Source organism: Molossus molossus, unplaced genomic scaffold (genome assembly GCF_014108415.1).
Source record: "Molossus molossus isolate mMolMol1 unplaced genomic scaffold, mMolMol1.p scaffold_m16_p_15, whole genome shotgun sequence".
Classification (NCBI taxonomy): domain Eukaryota; kingdom Metazoa; phylum Chordata; class Mammalia; order Chiroptera; family Molossidae; genus Molossus; species Molossus molossus.
The window spans coordinates 53,921,392-53,946,895 of record NW_023425350.1 but is presented as its reverse complement, the minus strand read 5'-3'; the positions used below and the strand labels follow the sequence as shown (position 1 = coordinate 53,946,895).

General features: G+C 46.8%; 1 protein-coding gene across 4 annotated transcripts in view; it reads left to right on the top strand.

Moving 5' to 3' along the window:
• SFXN5 (sideroflexin 5) overlaps window positions 1-25,504 on the top strand; it is a 114,298-nt gene that overhangs the window by 36,551 nt on the left and 52,243 nt on the right. For 3 of the 4 annotated variants that reach the window (XR_004959681.1, XM_036262700.1, XM_036262699.1), the window contains exons 4-9: window positions 3,492-3,518; window positions 4,072-4,126; window positions 6,005-6,030; window positions 21,754-21,807; window positions 22,797-22,853; window positions 24,119-24,184. Coding sequence is in view for 3 of the 4 variants with exons in the window: in XM_036262700.1 (XP_036118593.1) it covers window positions 3,492-3,518; window positions 4,072-4,126; window positions 6,005-6,030; window positions 21,754-21,807; window positions 22,797-22,853; window positions 24,119-24,184 (285 nt within the window). In the remaining variant the exon portion in view is untranslated. Of the gene's footprint in view, window positions 1-3,491; window positions 3,519-4,071; window positions 4,127-6,004; window positions 6,031-21,753; window positions 21,808-22,796; window positions 22,854-24,118; window positions 24,185-25,504 lie in introns of those variants that run through there. The other variant, XM_036262701.1, reaches the window with a different exon arrangement.

Genomic DNA, 25,504 nt, shown 5'->3' with positions numbered 1-25,504 from the left:
GGTAGTGTGGACATTTTAATTATGTTAATTCTTCCAATCCATGAACAAGGTATATGCTTCCACTTTTCTATATCTTCCTCTATTTCTTTTTTCAATGTCCTATAGTTTTCTGTGAATGTGTCCTTTACTTCTTTAGTTAAGTTTATTTCTAGGTATCTTAATTTTTTTGCCACAGTGGTAAATGGGATTATTTTTTCAGTTTCTCTTTCTGTGAGTTCATTATTGATGTATAAGAATGCTGTTGATTTCTTGATGTTAATTTTGTATCCTGCTACTTTGCCAAATTCATTTATTAGCTCTACTAGGTTTTTGATAGAGTCTTTAGGGTTTTCTATGTACAATATCATGTAATCTGCTAATAATGACAGTTTCACTTCCTCCTTTCCAATTTGGATCCCTTTTATTTTTCCTTCATGTCTAATTGCTGTGGCTAAGACTTTCAGTACTCTGTTAAATAAGAGTGGCAAAAATGGGCATCCCTGTCTTGTTCCTGTTCTTAAGGGAAATGCTTGTAGTTTCTGTCCATTGAGTATGATGTTGTCTGTAGGTTTTTCTTTCTTTCTTTAAAAATATTTTTTCTTTTGATTGATTTTGGAGAGAAGGGAAGGGAGAGGGAGAGAGAAATAGAAGCATCCATGAGAGAGAATACTGATTGGCCTCCTGCATGCCCTCCACTGGGGATCAGGCCCACAACTTGGGCATGTGCCCTGACCAGGAATCAAACTGGTGACCTCCTGGTGCATGGGTCAATGCTCAACCACTGAGCCACACTGGCCGGGCTGTAGGTTTTTCATATATGGCCTTTATTATGTTGATATATGATCCCTCTATTCCCACATTGTTGAGTGTTTTTAGCAGAAATGGGTGCTGGATTTTGTCGAATGCTTTTTCCGCATCTATTGATATGATCATATAGTTTTTATCTTTCATTTTGTTTATGTGGTCTATCACATTTATTGATTTGCAAATATTGGATGGATCCCACTTAGTCATGGTGAATGATTTTTTTAATGTATTGCTGGATCTGATTCATTAATGTTATGTTAAAAATTTTGGCATCTATGTTCATCAGGGATATTAGCCTGTAGTTATCTTTCTTTGTAGTGTCTTTATCTGGTTTTGGAGTTAGAATTATTCTGGCCTCATAAAATGAGTTTGGAAGGCTTCCCTCTTCTTGAATATTTGGAATAAGTTTGAGGAGAATGGGTGTTAGTTCTTCTTTGAAAGCTTGGGCTTTTGCTGGGGGTTTCTTGATTATATCTTTAATTTCCTTAGTTGTTATTGGTCTGTTCAAGTTTTCTATCTCTTCCTGGTTCAGTTTTGGGAGACTGTGTGATTCTAGAAATTTGTCCATTTTGCCAAGATTGTCCAATTTGTTGGCATGTAATTGTTCATAATATTTTGTAACAATTCTTTGTATTTTGGTGTTAGTTGTTACTTCTCCTCTTTTGCTTCTGATTTTGTTTATTTGGGTCCTCTCTATCTTTGTTTCTTGGTGAGTCTGGCTAAGGGTCCACCGATCTTGCTTATCTTTTTAAAGAACCAGCTCTTTGTTTCATTGCTCTTTTGAATTGTTTTTTCAGTTTCTATGTCATTTATTTCTGCTCTGATCTTTTCCCTTCTACTTGCTCTGGGTTTTTCTTTTTGTTTACTTTCTAATTCTTTAAGTTGTGAGGTTAGACAGTCAATTAGAAATTTTTCTTGTTTCCTAAGGTAGGCCTGTAGTGCTATGAACTTCCCTCTCAGGACAGCTTTTGCTGCGTCCCATAGATTTTGTGTTGTTATTCATTGGTTTCCAGGAAGTTTTTAATTTCTTCTTGATCTCCTTGGTAACCCATTCATTGTTTAATAACATGCGATTTAGCCTTCAGGTAACACTTGCTCTTTACACAATCCTTTGATGTCTTAGGCCAGAGTTTTCTGCCCAGGCCATTCATCAGAATCATGGGGAAGTTTTAAAAGAAAACTATATGAACAAATCTTAAGTTTTATTCTAAAATAAACATTTATTTTAGAATAGCTTTAGATTTTCTGTGTGGCCAGCACTGTGGGAGATGCTGTGGGACAGTGCTGAAAGGTGCCCACCTAAAAGGGTACTGGGACTCGGGCAGTGCACGTCAGGAAGGCCTTTTCTCTGCAAAGGAGGGCCAGTCTTTTATCTTTTTTTTTTCCTTTACATCTTTGCTGTCTGCTCTCACTTACCTCCTTTGGTTTTTCTCTCGTCAGTCCCTTCTGTTCCTCAATTATTATTATTTTTAAATCTACTGCTTCCTATCTTCCCAGAATAGCAATAAAATATGTTTGAAGTATATCTAAAATAAGAGTAATTAGGCTGTGAATTAAGGCTTGAGAGACTGCTGCGAGTATAATACATAAACTTTAATATATCAATTTTATAACTTCCATTTTTGTTCCCGACAACAACATTGCCATATAAATGAAACACAAGTGAGCTGTTCTGTTACAAAACTTACCATCACCCGCTGGCCACATTGCCCCTCTCACCTCATACTCTCCTTGCTCCATTAGAAGTGCACTGGCCCTTGGTTTGCCTGAAATGTAAATTTTATTTGCCAGGTTTTCTTGGTTCTAAAAGGCCTGTTTGGCCCTGGCCAGTTTGGCTCAGCGGTTAGAGCATCGGCCTGCAGTCTGGAGAGACCCGGGTTCGGTTCCCGCTAAGGGCATGTACTTCGGTTGCAGTTTGTCCCCGGCCCTGGTTGGTCGTGCGGGTGGCAGGCACTCGATGTGTCCCTTCACGTCAATGTTTCTCTCTCTCTCTCCCTTCCTCTCTCTCCCTCCCACTCTATCTGTACAAAAAATGGAAAAATATCCTCGGGTGAGGATAAAAAAAATAAAAAATAAAAGGCCTGTTTGATCACGTTTTGACATACTTTCAATGGGATGAGTCTTTTTATTGATGGTGGTCTTGGCATTATGTCGTTTTCTTACTTAGTGTCTTAGGATTAATGATGTCTTAGCTTCAATGAAATGCAGTATTTCTATCACTTGAAGGAATTGACAGATTGTTCTGTTTCTCCAGCCTGTGCCACACGCGTGTGCTGGAGAGAGACAACTTTACCACTCACTCAAAAGCAACTTTCTTCTCCCCACAACCTTCTTATAACAATAGGAATAAAAATATCTACAACAGTCAGCAGTTATAAAGCACTTACTATGTGCCCACTGCTGTTCCAGGCACTTTGCATATATTTTGTCAATAATGTTAGAGGCACAGCTATTATCCCCATTTTACAGATGAGGAAATTGGGGCTCAGGTAGAAGAGGCGAAGCTGGGGATCCAGGCAGTCTGCCTAGCTGAGAAAAAATCATGTCATGCCGCCTCTAATGATTCTGGGAGACGGTTGAAGAATCTTCATTTAAGTCAGGCTTCTTACGTAACCCTACCTTATATCTCTTGGTTTAAAAATGTAGCTTCGGGACCTTAAATTGATATATGCTTTAATTTTTCCCTCTCTCTCCCTTTCTTCCAGCTCTGGAGTGCACAGAAAATCAAGCAGGTAATCCAATTTCAACTTCTTTTCCTTCCCTCCTCCGTGCCCTACTGGACCCTGCCCCATCCCGTCCCAGGGATCCTTCTGTTGTGTGCCCAGCTTCTCCCCACCCCTTTGTTCCTGGTCGCCCCTCCCCCTCCTCCCCAGCACCCAGGGCCTGAGTTTCTGAAGACTGGAGCTCAGGCCAGCTCACCTTTCCCTGGGCCCTCGAGCTCCTTCCCTGTGGCTCCTTCCACACAACCTTGTTACATGCCTACTGTGTGCCGGACACAGGGGTTCAGAGGGCCTGCATGGTAGACACAGTCCACCCTCCTGCGTTCAGCTTTGAGCATCAGTCAGAGGATACGTGCTCTTTGGGGCCATGTTTTAGTTTTCTTTGGTCCTGAATGGTAGGAAAGGACAGACTGACCAGAAGGCAAGATACAGCCACTGGTCATTGGCGTCATCCTGTGGTGGGGGGTGGGGGGATGGGGGGCTCTCCTTTCCTGCCTCTCTCCCTGTCCCCATGTCCCCTGCTTCTCCCACTGTCACCCTGTACTCTGTTCCTTGCTCTTGCCAGGCTATTCTACACCCGGACACCAATGAGAAGATCTTCATGCCCTTTAGGATGTCAGGTAAGCCCCCCGGACCTTCTGGTTCTGCCAAGCCAGGGCCACTTACCAGGGTCACAGTTCCAGGACCATCTAGATGTGACGACCTGAGGAGGGGACAGAGCTGTTACACACACAGCCACACGGGCACGTGTATGATAACCTGACTCAACTGTACAAGACTGGCCAGGCCTCAGAATCACCTATGGAGCTTTTAAAAAATGTGCCTTGTCTAAAAAAAAAAAAGTGCCTTTTCTGCCTGAGCAGCTGGGGTGGAGTGGGGGCCTTCACCGGTGACTGCTGTGCCCCTGTCCCCAGGTTATATACCACTCACTTGTTGGCAGCCTCAAAGGTGACACCTGCGAGGACAGACCCTGCCTCCTCTGAGCCACCCCTCTCCTACCGATACACGCTGGCTCTTTCCTTCCAGTCCGGGCCCTGCTCCCCGCTCAGCCCTTTCAGGCAGTTAACCCCAGACCAACTCCTTGGTCTCCGATCCGGCGGTTGACCTGCCCTTCAGAATGTCTGCACTGTATTTGCCCTGCACACAGCGGGATGGCAAATTTCATTCTGCAGAGACCAGTGGGCCGGGGATGGGCGAGTAGGTGTAAGATCCCTGCACCGGAAAGTCCCAGCCCCGGGGTCACTAGAACATTCTGTACGTGTGAACCTACTGCCTGGAAAGCACTTGTGCACTTGTGCACGCGCACCTGGGGCTGGCGGGGATCGCCTACAGGCTGAGGGGTCACAGGTCTTGCCCAGAGTCAGACTCACACCCGCGCTGCTGCCTCCTCCATGGTGCAGCACCCCGAAGTACAGGGAGGGTGGGACGGCTGCTAGATGCCGCCTTGGGAAGTGCTCAGGCAGCTGGAGGAAGGGTCTCTACCAGTGGGTGTTCTCAGTCAGGTAGGTCAGCCAGGGTCCCCACCCCCAGAGGGCCTGACCTCATGGGGCGAGAGAGTAAGCGATTAGTGCCCAGTGACCCCCTTGCCATGCTGTGAGGAACTCCAAGGAAGGAAGGCTGCAAGCATCAAAGCCATGGCTGAGTGCTCCCCAGTCCCTGCATGAGGCCACAGCAGGCTCTCACCCTGAGCTGGTTTTCTCTTTTAATTCTCCAGTTAAACTTTGGACCTCTCTGTAGGGGGCCGGGTAGGAGAGTGATGGCTCATGCGCATGCACAATTAGCACCCTTAGGATGCAAACCTATGCTCCATAAGTGTGGTGGCTGCTATCCGGCTACCAGCTACCATGAGTTAGAGGTTGGGGACAGGAGGCTGCTCCTCTAGAGCAGTGGGGATGGCGGAGGGAGCCTTGCCGTAGTCTAGGGGCCATGAGCAGCGAGGAAACCGCTCAGTCCTCCTCTACTGAGCATGTCTAGCCAGGGTGCTGGAGATTGTACCGCTGGCACTTAGAGGGGCACATCTCAGGTGGGTCAGGAATTTCCTTTCTAGAAATGGTCATGATGCCAGGGAAGGAAGGGTCTGAGCTGGAAAGACACGCTGAGGGGCCTTTGGGGGCATTGCAGTGTGTAGTGAGTGTGGGCGGGGCGTTGTGCCTCCTGAAGGTACCGGTGGGAGGACCAGCACTGGGGGAGGGGGGGGGGTGCCTGAGCACTGGGCAGCCTGCCTTCAGGAATGGGCCGCTGGGTTTTGGAGGGGAGTGAGAACTGTCTGCTAGAGAGAGGGAGGCCGGGAGACACAGGGGAGCCCTCTGTGCTGGGAAGGGCTGAGCTGGGAAAAGACCTGGGGACTAGAAGTGCCTCTCTCCTAACTGGCCTGCACCCCTTCACTGGGGCCACTGCCAAGACCAACCCCAGAAGTCTCTTCTGATGTCTCGGTTGAGAGATCTGTGGGGCGGACTGGGTGGGATTATAAGGCCTGACTTTTCTCTCTCCTCTCACAGGTTACATTCCTTTTGGGACGCCAATTGTAAGTATTCCCTTCAAAGGATTTTTTTTTTCCTTAAAAATTTTTTTAAATGTGTAACTTGACTCATTGCTTATAAGTATTTGACTGAGTTGTTGATTTAGGATAAAATCTTGGAAGGGACTTACTGGATAAAATAGCATACATTTCTTTTTAATTTTCTTGGTTTGTATCGTCAAACTTCTTTCTATAGGTGTGCCAGTGTGCACCCAACACAGAGCCTCGAAGTACCTTCACCCCTGCACATGTCCCGTCCCGAATGTTGTCATTAGGACATGTTGGTTTGGTTACAGGGACATTTCCCCCCAAATCTTGGAAAGTTGGAGAGTAAGGGTGATTTCTGAAAACTAAGGTTTAAAATCAACTCAGAAAGGATTATGTCTTCTTTTTGTTTAGTTTTAGTATCAGGGTTAAGTTCACTTATAAATTTTTTTATATTGTAGTAACACAAATATACAGAGAGGTACATTCATTATAAATGAATATACAGCTTGATAGGTTTTCACAAAGTGGATCCAAGTAAACATCACATAGATAAAGATTTAGAGCATCATCAGCATCTCAGAAACCTCTCAGTCACTACGCGCACACCACAGAAAACCACTTTTCTGACTCTCTTCACTGTATTCTCATTTAGCCCGCTATTGAACTTTATATGAATGGAATCTTCAGTGTGTATTATTTATTTATTTATTTTTATCTTTGGCTTCTTTTACTAAAAAGTGTTTGTGAGACTTGTCCCTGTTGTTATATGTGGTTTGTTCTTCTTTGCTGTATAATATTCCATTGTTAAAACAATATTGACATTTCTTTGTCCATCTTTCTGTTGGTGAAAATTTGGGTTATTTCTAGTTTGGAGTTCACAACAAACAGTGCTGATTTGAACATGATTGTGCAAGTCTTTTAGAGGACAGATATCTTCTCATTTTTCTTGAATTATACCCAAAAGCCGGCAGAGATGAGAACTAAATGCAGCCTGTGAGCCTGGAATCAGGATTGGGGGAGAGGCGTGTGTGAAATGGGACTGCAGTCTCTTACAAAGTCAAACATACGCTTACAGTGTGAGCCAGCAATCCTGCTTTTAGCTATTCACTTCAAGAGACATGAGTACACATGTCCACACAGAGGTCTCCATGTGGATGTTTGCAATAGCTGTCTTCATATTAGCCTAAAACTGGAAACAGACAAGGATGACCAACAAATGCTAAGACCACTGGGTGAAATACTGATTGGGATATTTACTGATATTTACTTAGTCTCAAAGTTTCTTATATATTTCATACATATCATTCCTTCTATGTTTAATAGTTGGTACCCTCCTATAAATAAGAGATTTTCCATCTAATTCTTCCTCTGTTATTTTAAAACTAAATTGTAAATGTTGTTGTATTCAGTGGGTAATAATTTCCTTCGGTCATTATTCATTTTTATATACAAATTGTGCTAAATTTGACAAATAGGAACTCTTTAAAGCAGTTCCTCTGTCCGTTTGACATGTCCTTTTATTTATTTATTTATTTATTTATTTATTTATTTATTTATTTATTTATTTATGTTTATTGTTGTCAATATTACAGATGTCTCCATTTCTCCACCCCTTCCTTTGCCTTATTATTCCTTGAGTATGTCAGTGCTTTCTGGCACACGATATGGGTATTCCAGACTCATCGTGTAGTTTCTCTGCCCTAGTCCTGGAATCATCAATTTCTCCAAAGAGCCCTGGTTCCTTCAGAGGGTAATGGTATTTAGAAACCAAAATCTGGATTCTGGGCATTCTCATTGTTACCAAAGTGTCATTGTTGCTAGGCCATCTTAGTGGAGAATTAGGAAGTACAATTTTTTTTTCTTTAATCCTCACCCGAGGACATTTTTCCACTTTTTGTTCAGATAGAATGGGAGGAAGAGAGAGAGAGAGAGAGAGAAACATGGATGTGAAAGGGACACATGGAGTGGCTGCCACCCACACGACCCAACCAAGACCGGGGACAAACTGCAACCGAGGTACATGCCCTTAGTGGGAACCGAACCCGGGTCTCTCTGGACCACAGGCTGATGCTCTAACCGCTGAGCCAAACCGGCCAGGGCTAGGAGGTACAACTTTTTGAAAATCATGACTTTATACTAATACCTTTAATTCCAATCTAACATCTCAGAGTTCTTTTCCTCCTTCATTTCATATTTATTTCTCCTTCTCCCTGAATGAGAATCCAACAGCAATATACTTATTCACTTACCGAATCTTATACAGATAAATAAAGACTTTCAGATTTGCTGTGTCAGTACCACTCCCCCAAAATGTAGTAAGGAAATTAAAGATTTCTTTGAAGTTCTTTTTGTCCATTAAATATATCCTACCAAGGGTATATAATCAGAGAACTATGTTTTAAAGTTGTTTAAATTTTTTCTTCTGTTGTGTTCATGTTATGTATTTTATATGCTGTTAAGTTTATTTGTTTCTGTTGTCATTCAGCTTCAGTTGTTTCCCATTCTAATTGATTTATTTTTGGAAATATATAAAATGATTCAAAAGCCAAAGCTATATGAAAACTCGTAAAAATTTCATTCCCCTCTCTATCCCTTCTACCTCTTCCCACCCATTGTCTATAAGTAAATACTTTTATTCTTTCTATTTTTTTTTGTCGAAATAAGCAAAGTCTATAACTCTTTTCCCCAGTGTTTTTTTGTTTTTACTTAATGACATATACTAGAAGTCACAAGAAGATCTTCCTCATTCTTTTATTTTTTAATAGCTGCATAGCTGTCTACTATTTAGAAGTACCATTATTTATCTGGCTAATTTTCTACATGTGGATATTTAGGTTATTTCCAATATTTTGCCAATATGAATAATTTGAGAATGGATAATCTTGTGCATATGTTTTTTTATATTGACAGTAAATTTCTAGCTTCTGTGGAGGACTAATTAAATAGACATTTCTGGTAACAGTGAGCAAGAAAAAAGAGAGATGTAAATAAACAATGTTAGGAATAAAAATTATAATAACTATAGATACAATAGAAGTTTAAAAGATCAGAATACATTAAACCATCTGGGGCAATATATTTGAAGACTTAGAAGAAACGGACATATTTCTGGGAAAGTTTAGCTTAGCAAAGACTACCTAACAGGTGTAGTGAAGTTCACAATTATTTAGGCATTGTGTGTGTGTGTGTGTGTGTGTGTGTGTGTGTGTGTGTGTGTTTTCTTTGTTTGGCTAAATCCCTCTTTGAATAATATTCAGAGTGTGTGGGCAGTACACTTGGTGAGTCCTTGCATATCTGGAAATGTCTTTTCCCCTCTCATACATGAACAATAGTTGGTCTGATTCTCTTTTCCTTAATAGGTAAACTTTCCCCCCTCCCCTTGGGATCCTGTGGTACTTTTTCTGTTTATCTTCAGAGTTCAGAAATATCCTCAGGATTAAAATTTTTTCCTCTGTATATTTTATAAAATTATACAAGTAATACATGAATATGTTCTTGGAATTCAAAATTACCACCAAGAATTTTTAAGACTATTTTAAAAGTTATGCAAGTAATACATGAATATGTTCTCTCAGCTCAGAATTTGAACAATACAAAAACAAACAAAAAAAAATACTTTAAAGTTCCTCAGACAACCCTCAACCCCAAATCTGCTCCCAGAAGTAACCTCTCTTAGAAGTTGGGTGTGAACTTGCAGGCTTTTTTTTTTTTTTTACATATTTGCATATAAATGAATAATCATTTAAACCATTAGTTTTGTTTTGTATTTTTTCTATTAAAAATATAACAATATAGCTCTGGCCGGTTTGGCTCAGCGGTTAGAGCGTTGGCCCGCAGACCAGAAAGTCCTGGGTTCAGTTCCCGCTAAGGGCACGTACCTCGGTTGCAGTTCGTCCCCGGCCCCAGTTGGGGTCGTGTGGGTGGCAACCAGTTGATGCGTCTCTCACATCAATGTTTCTCTCTCTCTTTTCCTCCCTCTCTTCCTCCCACTCTACCTGAAGATAAATGCAAAAATGTCCTTGGATGAGAATAAAAAATAAATAAATAAATAAAAATATAACAATATACTTATTTATCTACAATAAGCTATTACACATAGCTATTTGCCTAAATAAAGATCTGTTTCATTCATTCATTCATTTATTCATTCATTCATTCATTCATTGTTTCTCCCGCTGAGTAGTGTTCTCTCCCCTAGTGATGAATTTAAGTGTTTCTGATTATTTGTTAATTAGAAATAACAGTGCTGTGAAAATCTTTGTAAAGCTCTTTTGCAAAATGAGGATTGCTCAAGGGCCCATTCTGGGAAGTGAATTTTCTGTGTAAACAGCTGTGTGTGCCATTTACATTTCTGATAGCTAGTGCCCAATTTCCCTTCAGAGAGGTTAGATTTCATCATACCTTTATAACACCAGTATTCATATTTTTAATTTTTTTGCTAGTCTAATGGCAGAAAGGTAGCATCTCATTATGATTTTAGTTTTTTATTTCCCTGAACACCAAAAAGATTGTGCTTCTTTTCAAATATTTACTGGCCATTTATATGTCATCTTCTGTGAATTTCCTCTTTATATCCTTTGTCCCTTCTTCCACTGTCTGTGTTTTCCTAATTGTTTGTAAGAGTTCTTTATATTTTTGATACTAATCTTTTGAATTATATATATTGCAAGTCTCTTGTCCCTGCTCTTTCCCCTTTATTCTCTGGTGCATTTGTTGTAGGGAGTTTTTAAATGATGTTCCTTGGACTGATTTTGAGTCTTGTCCCTCCTTCTCACCTCTATCTCCTTTATTAAAATGATGGGATCTGTCTGTCTGGTGTGGCTCAGTGGTTGAGTGTCGACCCATGCACCAAGAGGTCGCGGGTTCGATTCCCGACCAGGACACATGCCCAGGTTGTGGGCCAGATCCCCAGTGGGGGGCATGCAGGAGGCAACCGATTGATGTTCTCCCTCATTGATATTTCTGTCTCTTCCTCTCCCTTCTTCTCTCTGTAAAATCAATAAAGAAAAAAAAAAATAACAGGATCTGTGAGACTTGTGTGTAGAAATTAGCTCTTAGATGTATTTATCAGTTCTTCTGTTTTTGTTTTCTAATTTATCCATTTTTGTTTTTATAATACCTGTTTGGTCTCTTTTATTTTATTGTGTGGTAGGTTTTTTGTTGTGGTTTGTTTTTAACTTTTCCCTTGAATCCTTACTTTATTTATTCTCATCCTTTCCTTCTAATAAAAGGTGCTTAAGGCTATGAATTTTTTTCTGAGTATATATAATGCCTAGCTATGTCTAATATGTTTTCATACATAGTGATCTATGTTTTTATTTCTAAATAAGTTTGATCAGAGGATTCATTATTTTAGCTTTAATTAGATAGAACCCATTTCAAATCCCAAGTGGGTTTTTAAAAAATGTATTATTTTATTATTATTTTCTAGTTTATCTTGTTTTCAGAAAGAGTGACCTCTACAATTCTACCATCTGAGATGTACTGTGGTTGTCTTTGTAGCATAGTATATGCTTATATCAGTTAGGATCAGGACCATCTACATATAAAAAAGTTCAAAATAACAGTGCCTTAAACAAATTAATTTATTTCTCTCACATGTCAAGGAAGTTTAGAAGTAGGCAGGTTCCCACAATGCTGTCAGGAGCCCAGACTTCCATTTTTCTGTAGCATTCTCAGTGTTTTCTCCTGTCATCAGATTGCCTCCTAATCCAACATGGCTGTTGGGGTTCTAGCCATCACGTCCGCAGCAGGGAGGAGAAAGGAGGAGTAGAAGGATGTACCTCCCGAGTCTGTCCCCTTTAAGAATCTTCTTCAGCCCTGGCCGGTTTGGCTCAGCGGTTAGAGTGTTGGCCTGTGGTCTGGAGAGACCCGGGTTCGGTTCCCGCTAAGGGCACGTATCTCAGTTGCAGTTTGTCCTCCGCCCTGGTTGGGTCGTGTGGGTGGTGGCCACTCGATGTGTCCCTTTCACGTCGATGTTTCTCTCTCTCTCTCTCTCTCTCTCTCTCCCCCTATCTGAACAAAATATCGAAATATGTCCTCGGTGAGGATAAAAAAAAAAAAAAAGAATCTCCTTCAAAGACTCACACAACAGTTCTGTTTATATTTCATGTAGAATTTGGCTGGATATATGATATGAATCCCAATGATAAGGATTCGATTAGCAAGAAAGAAGGGAAAAAATGGTTATAGGTAGGCAAATAAGAATCTGCCTTAATAATTTTTATAAATATTTCATTAACACTTGAAAAAATATATTATTTACCAGTATCATCTCTTTGCCAAACCAGAGGAGTTGAATTTGGGACTCATTTCCTCATAAGAGGCCAACTGGACCCTTACAGAATTAGTGGCTGCCATCATCTGGGTTGAACCAGCTAACCCAAGGGATGCCAGCACTCTCTCTAGCTGAGGACACCTTATAACTTTTCACTCTCTCCTCTTCCTACCCAAGATCGGTCAGTCATTGCAGGGTCGTTATAGCCTTGTGGGCGTCCTGGGGACTTGGGCGCTGAGCCACTCCCATGCCGTCAGGGGTTCACTGCTGAAACAGAGGCCGCGAGTGTCTTGTTGGCACCAGCGGACATTCTCCCAGCCTGGAGCAAACATCCCTCGGTGAATAGATGTGTAGGGTACGATGCCCTGGCTGCTTAGATTCTGTATGAACCCTTGGCTGAGGTGGACCGGCAGCATGACCTGGGATGTCTCCCAGTGGGCGGCCAGAGCCAAAACGACAGTGTTCACCCAGCCCGCTTCCTGGCCCCAGATGTCCATATCCGGGATTAGAGCAGCTGGCCCAGGGCCAGTGCAGAGAGGAGCCCCTGGCTGGGCAAACCTGTAGGCTTCCATCTCGGTACTTGGACAAGGACTCACTGGTCCCGCTCCTTCCCTGGGTCACTGCCTTGCCTGTGGGGATGGAGGGCTGTGGCTGTTCTGTCACTTCCATCGGGGCCTGACTCCTGGGGTGGGGGTGGGGGCTCCGTGGCTGGTGGCACTCACCATCTCGGCAGATGCCTGGTCTGGCCAGCAGTGAAGGTTCCAGTCCACACCTTAGGAAGCCCCTGGTGTGATAGTGGGTAAAAAATAGAGACATGCACAAGCCACTAAGTGCTTACGGAAATAGAAGTGGGGGCGCCGGCGAATATACTCGGAACTGGGTCCCTAGTGATGAAGGGAAAGGCTAAATAAGGTTGGCAGGTACCTTGACTGAGGTGCTTCTGGAAGCAACATCCAAGCCGCCGTCTGCCCAGGTGAGCATTCCTGGCTGACCTGACACGGTCCCCACCTTGCCGGAGAGGAACCCCGCACCCACCCTGCTCACTCCCCAGAACTCGGGAGAAAGGAGCTGGTTTTCTCCCAGAGGCTGGTGCCAGTTTAGTCAGCAGATTTCACAGATCCACTGGCACCCATGTAGTGTCTTATTTTAAGCTTAACATTTGAAGATGGGAACTTTTCCCCTTCGGTGTGTGGCAAAGAGGTCCTAATTTATACATAAGCACAGCGGCTAAGCCAGTGCACCGAGGCTGGTCCCAAGGCCAGTGCAGTGCAGGGCTCCCCTCCTTCAGGTTCTTTGCAGAAGAACCCCAACAACCGTAGCCGCTCCTTACCACTGGAAGCTCTCTCCCCAGCTTCTCCCCGAGAGGCGCGCAGGCCTGTCATTCCACGCACGTGTGGCTGGGGTGAGGCAGGGCCAGGGTCTGGCCCCATCTAGGCCTCCCCGCATGTTCCCACCTGCCAACCTGTGCCCTGAGGCCTTGGCTACCACAGCCTCTCTGTCTCCGATGCTAGGAACTGGGTTTCTCCCACCGACCTGTTTCTCCCAGGTCATCTGTGACTCCCTCCTCAGCCCTTTGCTCCCCATGACACTGGTGCCCTTCTGTCCCCTCTCCCCATCACTCTGGAACTCTCAAAACTCAAGGCCCCAACCCCCCAGCTTCAGCTGGGGACTGAGGAGGGCAGACTGTACACCTCTGATCAGTGAGTCCAGTGGCATTGGGTTACATCCACACCAGGTTTCGGTCTCGGGACAATTCAGAGCTGGACTCGTACTCTGAGCCCTCTCCCTTTACACCGCAGACGATTGGGTGCACTGTGAAGCCCCACTTCTCAGCAGGTGCTGGTATGGGTCACTTCACCTCGGGGGCGGGGGCTGGACCACAAAGGGTTCACTTTACATGAGGATTCGACTGCGTCCCCGGGCCTTCCTGACATCTCCCAGCCTTCCTCACCCCAGACTCTGCTTTTTCACACACTGAAATCCCAGCCCTAGTTTTTTCCCACTGTAAACGACACCAGCCATTTCAGCCTGGTTTGTACCATACAAGAAGTGTTGCTCAGTTAAGCTGGATTTGACCAGCCAGGGACAAACATTCATTTGACAAAAGATATTTTCTTTCACTGGTTGGGACCCTTTAAATAGCAGCGCCCCTAATGCACCCGAGTGTTACTTTTCGGATCATTAGCCACATCAATCAGAAGATGGAGACAAAGTAGAAGGAAAGAGCAGGAAAACTGTTGAGTGCGGGGCTCCGGCAGGTCTTTGAAGCAGGAAGAGGTGCATTTGGAATCGCGCGTGTCCTCGTGTCCTCGTGTCCTCGCGGAGGAAGCGGGCATGATGCCAAAGGGGAGGGGTCTGGGGCTTTACCGATGCGGACTCCCAGGTATGTGGGCGGTGAACACCACATGGCCTTGCCCCTCCGAAGCTTCTGGAAGCTCTCCAAAGTGGCGCACTTTATTTTTTAAAAAAATGTTTTTTCCTTTATTGATTTTAGAGAGAGGAAGGGAGAGGGAGAGAGAGAGAGATAGAAACATCGATGAGAGAGAACATCGATTGGCCGCCTTCTGCATGCTCCCTACTGGGATCTGGCCCACAACCTGGACATGTGCCCTGACCTGGAATCGAACCGGTGACCTCTTAGTGCATGGGTCGATGCTCAGCCACTGAGCCACACCGGCCAGACAGATTGGCTCACTTTAAACAGATACGACTGAGGTGAATGCTGCAAAGAAGGCAGGCAGGGTGCTGGGGGAGCATGTGACAGGGACCTAACCTCATCTTGAGGGTCAGGGAAGGCTTCCTGGAGTTAGTGACAACCACGCTGAGAGCTGGAGCATGAGGAGTGATTAGCCAAGTGGAATCGGGTGGAGGATGAGAGGACACTTATTTCTGCCGTTACCTTGCTTGGCAAGACAACTCTGTGCCCGTAGCCTTCCCCAGACTTGCTTTTGTTTTGACACACAGCCTGTTTTCTCTCTGGATTTTCTATACTTTTATTTATTTAATTATTATTTTTATCCTCACTCAAGGACATTTTCCCGTTTTTTCTTCAGATAGAGTGGGAGGGAGAGAGAGGAAGAGAGAGAGAAACATTGACGTGAACGGGACACATCGAGCGGCTGCCACCCACACGACCAACCAGGGCCGGGGACAAACCGCAACCGAGGTACGTGCCCTCAGCGGGAACCAAACCCAGGTCTCTCTGGACCGCAGGCCAACGCTCTAACCGCCGAGCCAAACTGGCCAGGGCTCTACACTTTTATTTAAAAAACTTTTTTCTATCATTTGAGTTAGTTTTATATGGGCAGTGGCCAAGGGGGTGGAGGGCTACTCATTTCTCTCTTTCAGTCCCAATATCACAGGATACAGAAGTGTGACCAGTGGCCTTGGTCTCCTGTCCTTGTGTTCAACTGTTCATGTCCCCCTTGTGGCCAAGCAGCTGGGCTATCTGCTGGTGCCTTTCTCCCAGACTGGGACTTCATGTCTCCGCAGAGTTTACGACACTCAGAAGGAGGAGGCCTGAAGGGAAGACGTGATGTATCTTGTGAGCCAGTTTCCATGTTCTGTCCCGAGACAAGGCTCACACACAAGCTGCCTTTCGCGCCTTCCAGGCTGGCCCCAGACTTGGGCCAACGGTCAGCAGGTGGAGTGGACGGATAAGCTAGGCTGTTAGGAAACCAACATCACGAGTGAAGACATCATTCAAGGTGCATTAACGGTATAGAAAATGGAATCGGGAAGGACAGCATATTCACTCTTCCAAAGTGGCAATCTCTGTGTTAATGGGGTGTTACTACTCTAGTGCTGTGTAACAGCACCCCCAAAATTGTAGTGGCTGCCATTCACATTCATGTTTAGGGATCTGGGGTTGGGCTGGTCTAGACTGGGCTTGACTGAGGCAGTTCACCTTCTGACTGGGATCAGCGGACCCAGGCGGACTCTGCTCCTCATGTCTCATCCTCCTTGGACCAGCACACTGGTCAGGCTGATCTCTTCACAGCAGCCTTCGAAGCACCAGAGGGCGACTGAAGCCTGAGGTCCCCGCGGCCTGGGCTCAGAACTGGCACACTGCCACTTCCTCCGTCATGTCACTGGCCAAAGCCAGTCATACGACTAAGCAACACCAAGAGCAGGGAAATACGTCCCTCCGAGGCAAGGGCACAGATGCAGAGAAGAGTGAAGAATCAGGACCAGACTCAGTCTGCATCCCCTCTCCAAAGGCTAACACCCCACGCAATTCAGACTTTAATGAAAGGGGCAAGGAGAGACGGCTCGTGGTTGTCACTGTCACAGTTCATGACAGATCTTTCCTGGCCACTAAGTAGTTAATGTTCATCATGAGTTGGCAATGTTTCCAGCATGTTTGGGCCCATCTTTGTCCTGCATGCTTTGGGGGACATCAGAGAGAAAAGCCCTTCTTCTACCTCGGGAGCTCCCGATCCTTTGAGGGGTTGGACTTGTGTCCAAAGACAAGGTGGGGGCAAGATGATGCTCAGTTGTGTCACACAGACTGTGGAGTTCAGAGGAAAAAGAGGCCAGAAAAGAACGAGATAGGAAGAGCGGAATCATACTAACCTAGTAAGCACTTGCTGAATGCCAGACACTGTGCCAAATTCTCAATGCCTACCTCATGACCACCTAGAGCGGTCATCACCATTTAGCAGATGAAAAATCAGAGGCACGAAGAACTCAAGTAACTTGCACATGGTCACCCCTCTGCTAAAAACTGGAACCAGCATTTGAGTCCAGCTCTTCCTGCAGCCAGAGCCTGAGTGTTCCTCACCGGGGCCTGGGGCCAGCCATCCAAGGGGAAGGGAACGGCACACACAGACAGATGTGCATAGAGGACAGCTTCCAGGGGGTGGGAGCTGTGGAGGGGACCTCAGCCATGTTATGAACTATAAATGGGAGCAAAGATAGGATGTGCGATTTGGCCAAGGTCCTGCAGCAAGATAGGGTGGAGGCTGGGCTGGAAATTCTGGCTGTTGGCTCTCCTTCCACTTTCCCTGGTACCAGCGCATTCTGGGCTCTCTCCACCCATCTGCGCGACCACGCCTGATGCGTTTCCCTCTTGGAAGAGGTGCAATCCACTGGCATTGAAGCCGGGTGGACTGGCTCCCTCTCTCTATCCATCTTCTCTCCTTTCCCCTGCCATGTTCTGGAAAGGGCAGCATGAGGGAATGTGGGCAGGTTGCACAGAGATATACATCTGAGAACTGAAGGAACATTTATTTTTAATTTAGACTTAAAAAGAAAAAGGAAGTTATAAAATATCTGCTCTTGCTCCTGGGATTGTGCAGATGGTGCTGCGTGTTGCCTAATAGGGAATGGGGCTGGCACCGTGCGCTCCTGGCCCCAGCAGCCTGACTCTAGGACCCGGGGTGGGACCCCTGTTCTCTTTGCCTCAGCTCGAATGGCTCCCGTAGGCCCATTCGCAAATGCAGCATGGCGTTCCGCTGCTTTCTAACCTCCCCTTCCTGGACTCCAGTCTGCGGATTTCCCAAGCCTCCTGCAGTGAGGTCCGTCTCCCAGCTGTTCTTACCCCTGTGAGCCCCCCGCCACACACACACACACACACACGCCTCAGCACCATCTTACCTCCTCCTTGGGCGGACAGCCAGAGCACCTGCCTCTCCCTGCCTGAACTCCTCTTTGGATGCTAGAATTTATCAGATTTACAGACACCCAAGTACCCAATTACACCATCTTGTCTCTTTCATGCCTAAGTGTTATAAAGGACTTTCTCATACATTTTCCTGGTGTTTGTTTGTTTGTTTGTGGTTAGCTACTCTATATTCCTTTCATCTGGGGGTAGCATGGAATGTGGTGAACAGAAGATGCTCAAAAATGGGTCTGGAGTCTGATTCTTCCTTTGTGCCCAGGGGAATGAGCTGGAGAAAGAGCCCCTAAAAGTGGAAGGACAGGGCTCCCAAGCCAGGAATCAGGAGACCTGACTTTTTCTAGCTAGCTATGGAGGCTTGGGCAGATTACCAAATGTCTCTAAACCTGTTATCTCATTTGCAAAATATAGAAATTTATAATAAGGATCATGGTGAGTGACATAAGAGGAAATGCTTAACAAAATCTATCAATCTCCTTTTTTTTTTTTTTTTTTTTATCCTCACCCGAGGACATTTTTGTACAGATAGAGTGGGAGGGAGAGAGAGAGAGAGAGAAACATCTATGTGAAAGGGACACATCGAATGGCTGCCACCGTACGACCAACCAGGGCCGGGGACAAACTGCAACCGAGGTACATGCCCTTAGCGGGAACCGAACCCGGGTCTCTCCGGACAACAGGCCGACGCTCTAACTGCTGAGCCAAACCGGCCAGGGCTCTCTCCTTTTTTTATCTTCACCCAAGGACATTTTTTTTTTTTTTGCATTTATCTTCAGATAGAGTGGGAGGGAGAAAGGGAGAAAGAGAGAGAGAAACATTGATGGGAGAGAGACACATTGAATGGGTGCCACTCACACAACCCCAACCGGGACTGGCGACAAACTGCAATGGAGGTACATGCCTTTAGCAGGAACCGAACCCAGGACTCTCTGGTCTGTGGGCTGATGCTCTAACCACTGAGCAAACCCAGCCAGGGCAATCAGTCAATCTCTTTAAGAAAGCATAAGGCATCAGGCTCGTGTGAGGGCAGGTGGTTGGGACAGGAGGCTGGTCAGGGTTGGCCAACACTCACTGGCTCTACCAAGCCGCGAGTGTATGTAGTACATAGCCTGGGGACTGGTTCAGTTTAGGGCTGTGGTTTGTTCTGGAAAAGACTTGATATCACATAAAAAAAAAAAAATTGCATGGGACAAGATAAATGAAGATGAAAATGAGACAAAAGGAAGCTTAGGGGAGGGAAGATGATATCAGGAGTGAAGTTTGTACACAAAACACATGCCATGGAGATGTGTACACTTGGCAGATGGGGGCCATGGAGATCTGGCCCCACCCGGGCAGTCAGTGCAAAGAGAAACAGTTAAGAATGCCCAGTATCGCCCTGGCTGGTTTGGCTCAGCGGTTAGAGCGTCGGCCCACAGTCAGAGAGACCCGGGTTCAGTTCCCGCTAAGGGCACATATCTCGGTTGCAGTTTGTCCCCGGCCCTGGTTGGGCCCTGCAGGAGGCAGCCAGTTGATGTGTCCCTTTCACATTGATGTTTCTCTCACTCTCTCCCTCCCTCCCACTCCATCTGAACAAAAAATGGAAAAATGTCCTTGGGTGAGGATAAAAAAAAAAAAAAAAAAGAATGCCCAGTATCTGTGACACTGATGTAAACCGGATGCTCACAAGTACAACTTCTGATCCCTCCTGGGGGTCCCGGACAACAGCTGTCTGGCAAATACAGTGAGTCCCATGGGGGCTGCATCGTCCCATGCCCCTGGTGGCCCAAGCACAGTTCAGGGGGTGCAATGGGGATTGAAATGGGGTTTGAGGGAAAGAAGACAGTGTCATTCATAACACACCCGTGTAATATAAACCAACAGATCAGGGGGAATGAAGAGCTACTTTCATTTCCTCAGAATTTGGGAGGCAGTCAGACATGCACATGTGTATGCATGTGCACTCACGTGCATGTGCACGCGCGCACGCGCGCACACACACACACTTACTCTCTGTTCCCAGCTTCAGGCCTCTCTAGGCTCAGCTTCTTCTCTATGGCCTGGCTCCTGACTAGAGGCCAGACTAGGGGGAGGTCCTGTGTTCCCCATGATACTTCTCAATTCTGCTGGGGTGGGGAGGTTCTCATTACAATGGGGCTATCTCTATTGCCTTTACACGTGTTACTTGGAAACTGAGAATAGAATTTTATTTATTTATTTATTTATGTATTTATTTATTGTTAATTCTCACCTGAGGATATTTTTTCATTGAATTTTAGATAGAGTGGAAGGAAGGGAGGGGAAGAGAGAGAGAGAGAGAGAAACATCAATGTGAGAGACACATATCAATTGGTTGCCTCACACAAGACCCTGATCAGGGCCTGGGATTGAACCTGCAACCCAGGGATGTGCCCTAGACCAGAAATTGAACCTGTGACCCTTCGGGCCATGGCCTGATGCTCTAACTGCTGAGCCAAACCAGCCATGGCCTAAGAATAGAATTTAAACTGAGATAGGACCTCCAGGGTCAACCCCTTCACTCTATTGGTAGAAAGCTAGAAGCCAAAGAGGACTGTCTTCTGCTGGAGATCACACAAGGATGGAGCTGAGGTTAAGAACCCAGGTTTCCCAAGTCCCACTCCTGAGATGTCATTGCAAAGAAAAATGGAGTTGGAGTCTCATTTTTGGGAGAAAAATCTCATAATTCTTCACTGGAGCTACAGAATGGCTTTACATTATATAATGTTATTCAAACTGATATGGGCCAATAAATATAAATGTATGTGCATATTCACTGTTTTTAAAACATTTTAATCTTTAAAACATGATTTACTAATGTTGCTGAGGATGTCTAGAATTTGATTTACGGCATCGAATTGAATGTTTATACTTGTTCGTTACAGAAATTCTTGCCAGTGAGACATTTTATCTACAGGAATAATAAATAAGTCAATATGTGGATGGTTGTGCACATTTTTTTTTCATAGGCAGCAGTACTTGGTAGGTGTTACTTTGCACACAAGTATTCGAAAGGTAAACCTGAGAGACACGTGCATCCCTGCAGTCCAAGGTTTGGCCGTTGTTAAAATCCGACAATTAATCTTGACTTAAAACAAAAAAACAAAGTCGGTGAGTCTAGGTGTTAGATGATATTTGGGCTTTGGGAATAACGAATCCACACATGTCGTTATGCTGAGCTATATGGGCGTATTGGCTCATTCATTCTTTCACTCATTCAACAAACATTTATTAGACATCCGTGTTTCATTCAATAGCTTAAACATGTTATAGCTTTTGCTTCATAAGGGCTCAGTGATAACAGATAGAAACTCCCCCAGCTTGTATTTGTGAAGCATGTCAGGCCTTTGAAATGGTTTTTATTTATTCCTCACAAAAACCCTGTGGGATGGCTGGAGTGTGAAGGAGCCGGGTTAGCTGAGTGGAAGTGAAGGTGTTCCCTTAGTCTGCTTGTTTGTTATATTGTTCCCCTGCCACCAGTTATGGAAACAATGTGTCAACTGTTGAAAAGAATACAGAGTATTCAAGAAGAATGTGAGAACTTACCATTTAACCCGATGCACCTGCTGTGCTATGGAGTTCGTTTCATGCTTGGAGATATGTATGTGTTTGTGTACATGTGTATTTGTATAAAATGTTTTAATGGGATTATGGTGTAATGCAATTCTGCAACTTAGCTTTTTTTATCATTCAGCCTCACTATGGGCAGCCGTTTGTCTGAACACATCATACCAGTTTGTACAGAGTCCGCTTGCTCTTATTTATAGCTGTTTAATCTTCCTCTGCAAACATGTAGGCTGTTTCTTTGGCCTTTTTCAGCCTTCTCTCCTCTCTTTCTCTCTCTCAGGTAGTCGGTCTTCTTTTGCCCAACCAGACACTGGCATCCACTGTCTTCTGGCAGGTAACAGTCTCCTGGCAAACAGGCTCCCAAGGGAGGGCCCAAAGGTACTGGTTAGAACTCCTTGCCTCGGTTTTCCTCTCCCATCCATGCCCCTCGGGGAAGTCACCCCACTTCGTACCTCTCCCCAACCCAGGGCTACTGGGAGAAGCCCAGGACCTCAGTCCCAGTGGAGCAGGTCCCCAGCAGCCCGCATCTCAGGCCGATATATGTCACTTTAACCTTTGCATGGAGGTAATGAGGGCTGGGCTGGTACCCTCAGCTGGATTGCTTGTTGGTGGCCACCTAACCTGTCCCTTGGCTGCTTGTCCCATGGCCAGTGATCTCGAGGCTCACAACCTCTTTGACATCAGCCAAACCCAGAACCAGGGAAGGTAAATTCACCCGAACCCCAAGGTAGTGAGGTGGGTGAAAAAACATCCCAGACCCTGGTCTCCGCTCTCGAGAGCCTGGGTGTGGCTGCCTGGCGCGGTCGAAGCTCTGTGTGTGTGTCTGCAGAGAAGGAGGAGAGGGAAGGACACACTGTCCGTCTTCAGGGAAAATGTCAGTCTTCCCTGGGCACAGCCGCGGCGCTGCCCGTGTCCGGGTGGTGCGGGGCACTGGGCTGGGGTACTTCTGGAAGAGGTGCAGGGCTGTCAGTCATTCCAGGGGCCTGTGTCCGCCTCTGTCCAGTAAGTAATGTAATAAAGATGATGAAGCAAAGGCAAGGGGCCTGTTTGGGGCAGTGAGTGCCACACTTCTGGAGGAAGTACCATCTCTGGATCAGGGTGGACTGCTGGAGTGGGCAGAACCAGGGTCCTGGTTTGCCGGGAGCTGAGGGGTGTCCCAGGACTGGGCCCTTCAGTTGGTCATGCTAATAGTGGGATGGATGGACCCACCGCGAGCTAGCAACTCACATCTTTCTGCAGGGGTGTGGCCTCCCGGGACCCCGGCCTGGCTTCCAGGGAGGCAAGCACACCTTTCCTGACTCTTGTCTCCCCCTTGCCTTTCAGTGGCTGAACCAGAGCCACAATGCTTGTGTCAACTATGCAAACCGCAACGCTACCAAGGTGAGCGCCTCGGACCCCGGGCCAGGGGCCAGGGGCGGGCGTCAGGCAGGGGTGCTCTTTACCTCCCTACAGCGCGTCCTGCCACTCGTCTGGGTTAAGGTTGCCCTCCTGCAGGCGCCTCATTTAAACTGCTGGGAGGGCCTGTTCACCTGGGGTGGAGAAGGCCCATGAAACAAGGGTGGGGGGACAGGGGGTGAACGGGGTGAGCTCCCCTGGCTGCAGAATTCCCTGTGCTCTGATACCCGATATTGGATCAGGACAGCGTCAGTCACGTGGGAACTGAATTTCCTTAAAGCTTCTCCCAGCTTTCCTGAAGCTACCTCGGAGCCCCAGACTATTGGCTGCAAAGCTGAAAGGCTGCTCTGGAAGCGTGTGTGAGGACAGACACCTCCTCCCAGTGCCCTGCCCTTCTGGGATGAACTTACCGTGGAGGCCCAGCCACCCTCCTGCTGTCCTGGGAGGGGCTGGGCCCTGCTTCTCTGGCGAGGCTGCCCCCCGCCCCCACCCCGATCAGTTCTCACTCTTCTGTCCAAAGGCAGAAAGAAGGGAGGAGGAGTCTAGGTCCTCCTGAGGGGGCTGTCAGTTTGGGTAGAAGAGGGTCTGGGCATTTTCTAACCTCGGGGGTTGTCCTGGTGGGTAATACTTCAGAGCCTAGTTTGGCTTCCCTTTACCTTAGACCAAACGTCTCCCAAACTGCCTTGTGGTATACAAAGGCAAGCGCCTCAGCTCTTTCTTAATTTTCTACATTGCTACCTGGGCTACATTTTCCCGTAGAAATATTGAGCAACTGTCTTCTGTGGGCATGGAAGGCAGTTGCTACCTGGCCGACAAGGCGTGTGCGAGCCCGCCAGGCTGAGCCAGCCCTGACACTGCCATTTCTAGCCAGGACGTGCTCCGGTGCCAAGCAGCCCACTCGCAACGTGTGGTCTTCCTAAACTGGGTCAGCTTGCCCAGCCGTCAGTGACCCATTTGGCCCCTGCTGTTCTGTACCTGCAGCCAGCTGTCGGCCAGTGACCTTTTAAGAACAGGGCCCGGTGCAGTGGCCCTCCGCGGCTCCCTGAACATTGCTGCCTCGTAGTTCCATGTTTAGAACTCCGCCGAGGGTGACCCGGATCCCTTTGGCTTCCAGAGGGACCTCTTCCTTCGCACCTGCCCCTCCCATCTGGGAGGTAGGAGTGCCCCTTGCTGGCTGGGGGCTGCTGGCAAGGGCAAGTGTGGGAGTTATGAGCACCCAGTGGGCCTGAACTTCTGTGTCTGTCTTCCAGCCTTCACCTGCATCCAAGTTCATCCAGGGCTACCTGGGAGCTGTCATCAGTGCTGTCTCCATCGCTGTGAGTATGCCCCACCCCCAGCGTCTCGGGCCGAACCTCCTCTGAGGGTGGGAGACAGGTTCCTGTGGGTGGGCTGTCAGGGCAGGCTTTCCAGGCAGAAACGAAAGTGATCTTGGTGGCCCGTTAGTAGAGAGCATGACCGGTGACTCAGGGTTCAGAGGGCAGGCGGGCAGGGGAGGGGTGCCCGTGGTGACATGAAGGGCTGCCCACTCCAGCTGAGGGCGCTGTGTTTGGCTGGCGCTCTTCTCAGAAGAGGTGTCATCGCACCAGCAGCTTGGGGGACGCAGGAGGCGAGGGGCTCTGGAATGATTCACAAGGTTGGCCCAGATGCCAGCCCTGAGCTCCTGGGGCACGCTGTCCCCTCTCAGTAGCCTTGGTCATGTGGTCACGTGTCCAGTCCCTTCCTGGAGGCCTGTAAGCGCCTCAGGACAGGGCCCGTAGGCTCATTTGGAGTCCTAGGGGGTGCTGAGGACAGCAGCTGTTATGTAGGGGAGGTAGACTGTATTAGCGCAAGGTTGGGTCTCAGGTGAGGGCAGAGGGCAGGGGACTCAGCAAGGGGCCGGGCCAGAGCCAGAAGGGACGCTCCGGAGCCCAGGACATTGCTCTGTCTGGTCCTCTATCCCGGTGGGTGGTCTCCTACAGCTCACTCCAGGGGTAAAAGTCGCCTCACAACTTGGTTATTTTATTCATGACACAATAAATACATGCCATTAGTAAGAAAAAATTAGAAAAATTCTGGTACAAATTTACATATAATAATCTTTTTGTGAAACCCACTTTCCCCATCTTTCCCGTGTCATTAACTAAATACAAGAATTGTTCACGCAGGTACTAACCCATTGGACCAAGCACCGTTGTTTGCTTCACTGTTCTGAAGTGGGGATTAGGGTTGTTCTGAAATGGCCTATTTTACTCCACTCCCACGGGGACCAGGTCATCTCCAAATAGCTGTTAGGTGTGCGTGGGTGTCCCCATTTTACCACCAGATCGTTCTCCTCCCCTGAATCCTTATGTCTCACCCCACGCAAGAAGCCAGGCACTGCCAAATCTATCTAGATGCCTGGCGAAGAGACCGCTAACCCACCCCGGTGAGCCTGCAGCCTAGCGTGAGACTTCATTTGGTTGGTGTCATACAAATCGGAGATCCCTGATTCTATGGGGGTTGCTGGCCAATGTCAGGGGCTCTTGTGAGAGACAGGAAAGGGCTCTGTCACCTCTTTCCTGCCGACGTCACCTCCTCTTCTCTTATAACAAGAGGAGCTGACAGCTCAGCCCACTTTAGCAGCTTGAAAATCCGACTTTCCTTCCTTGAGGTTTAAG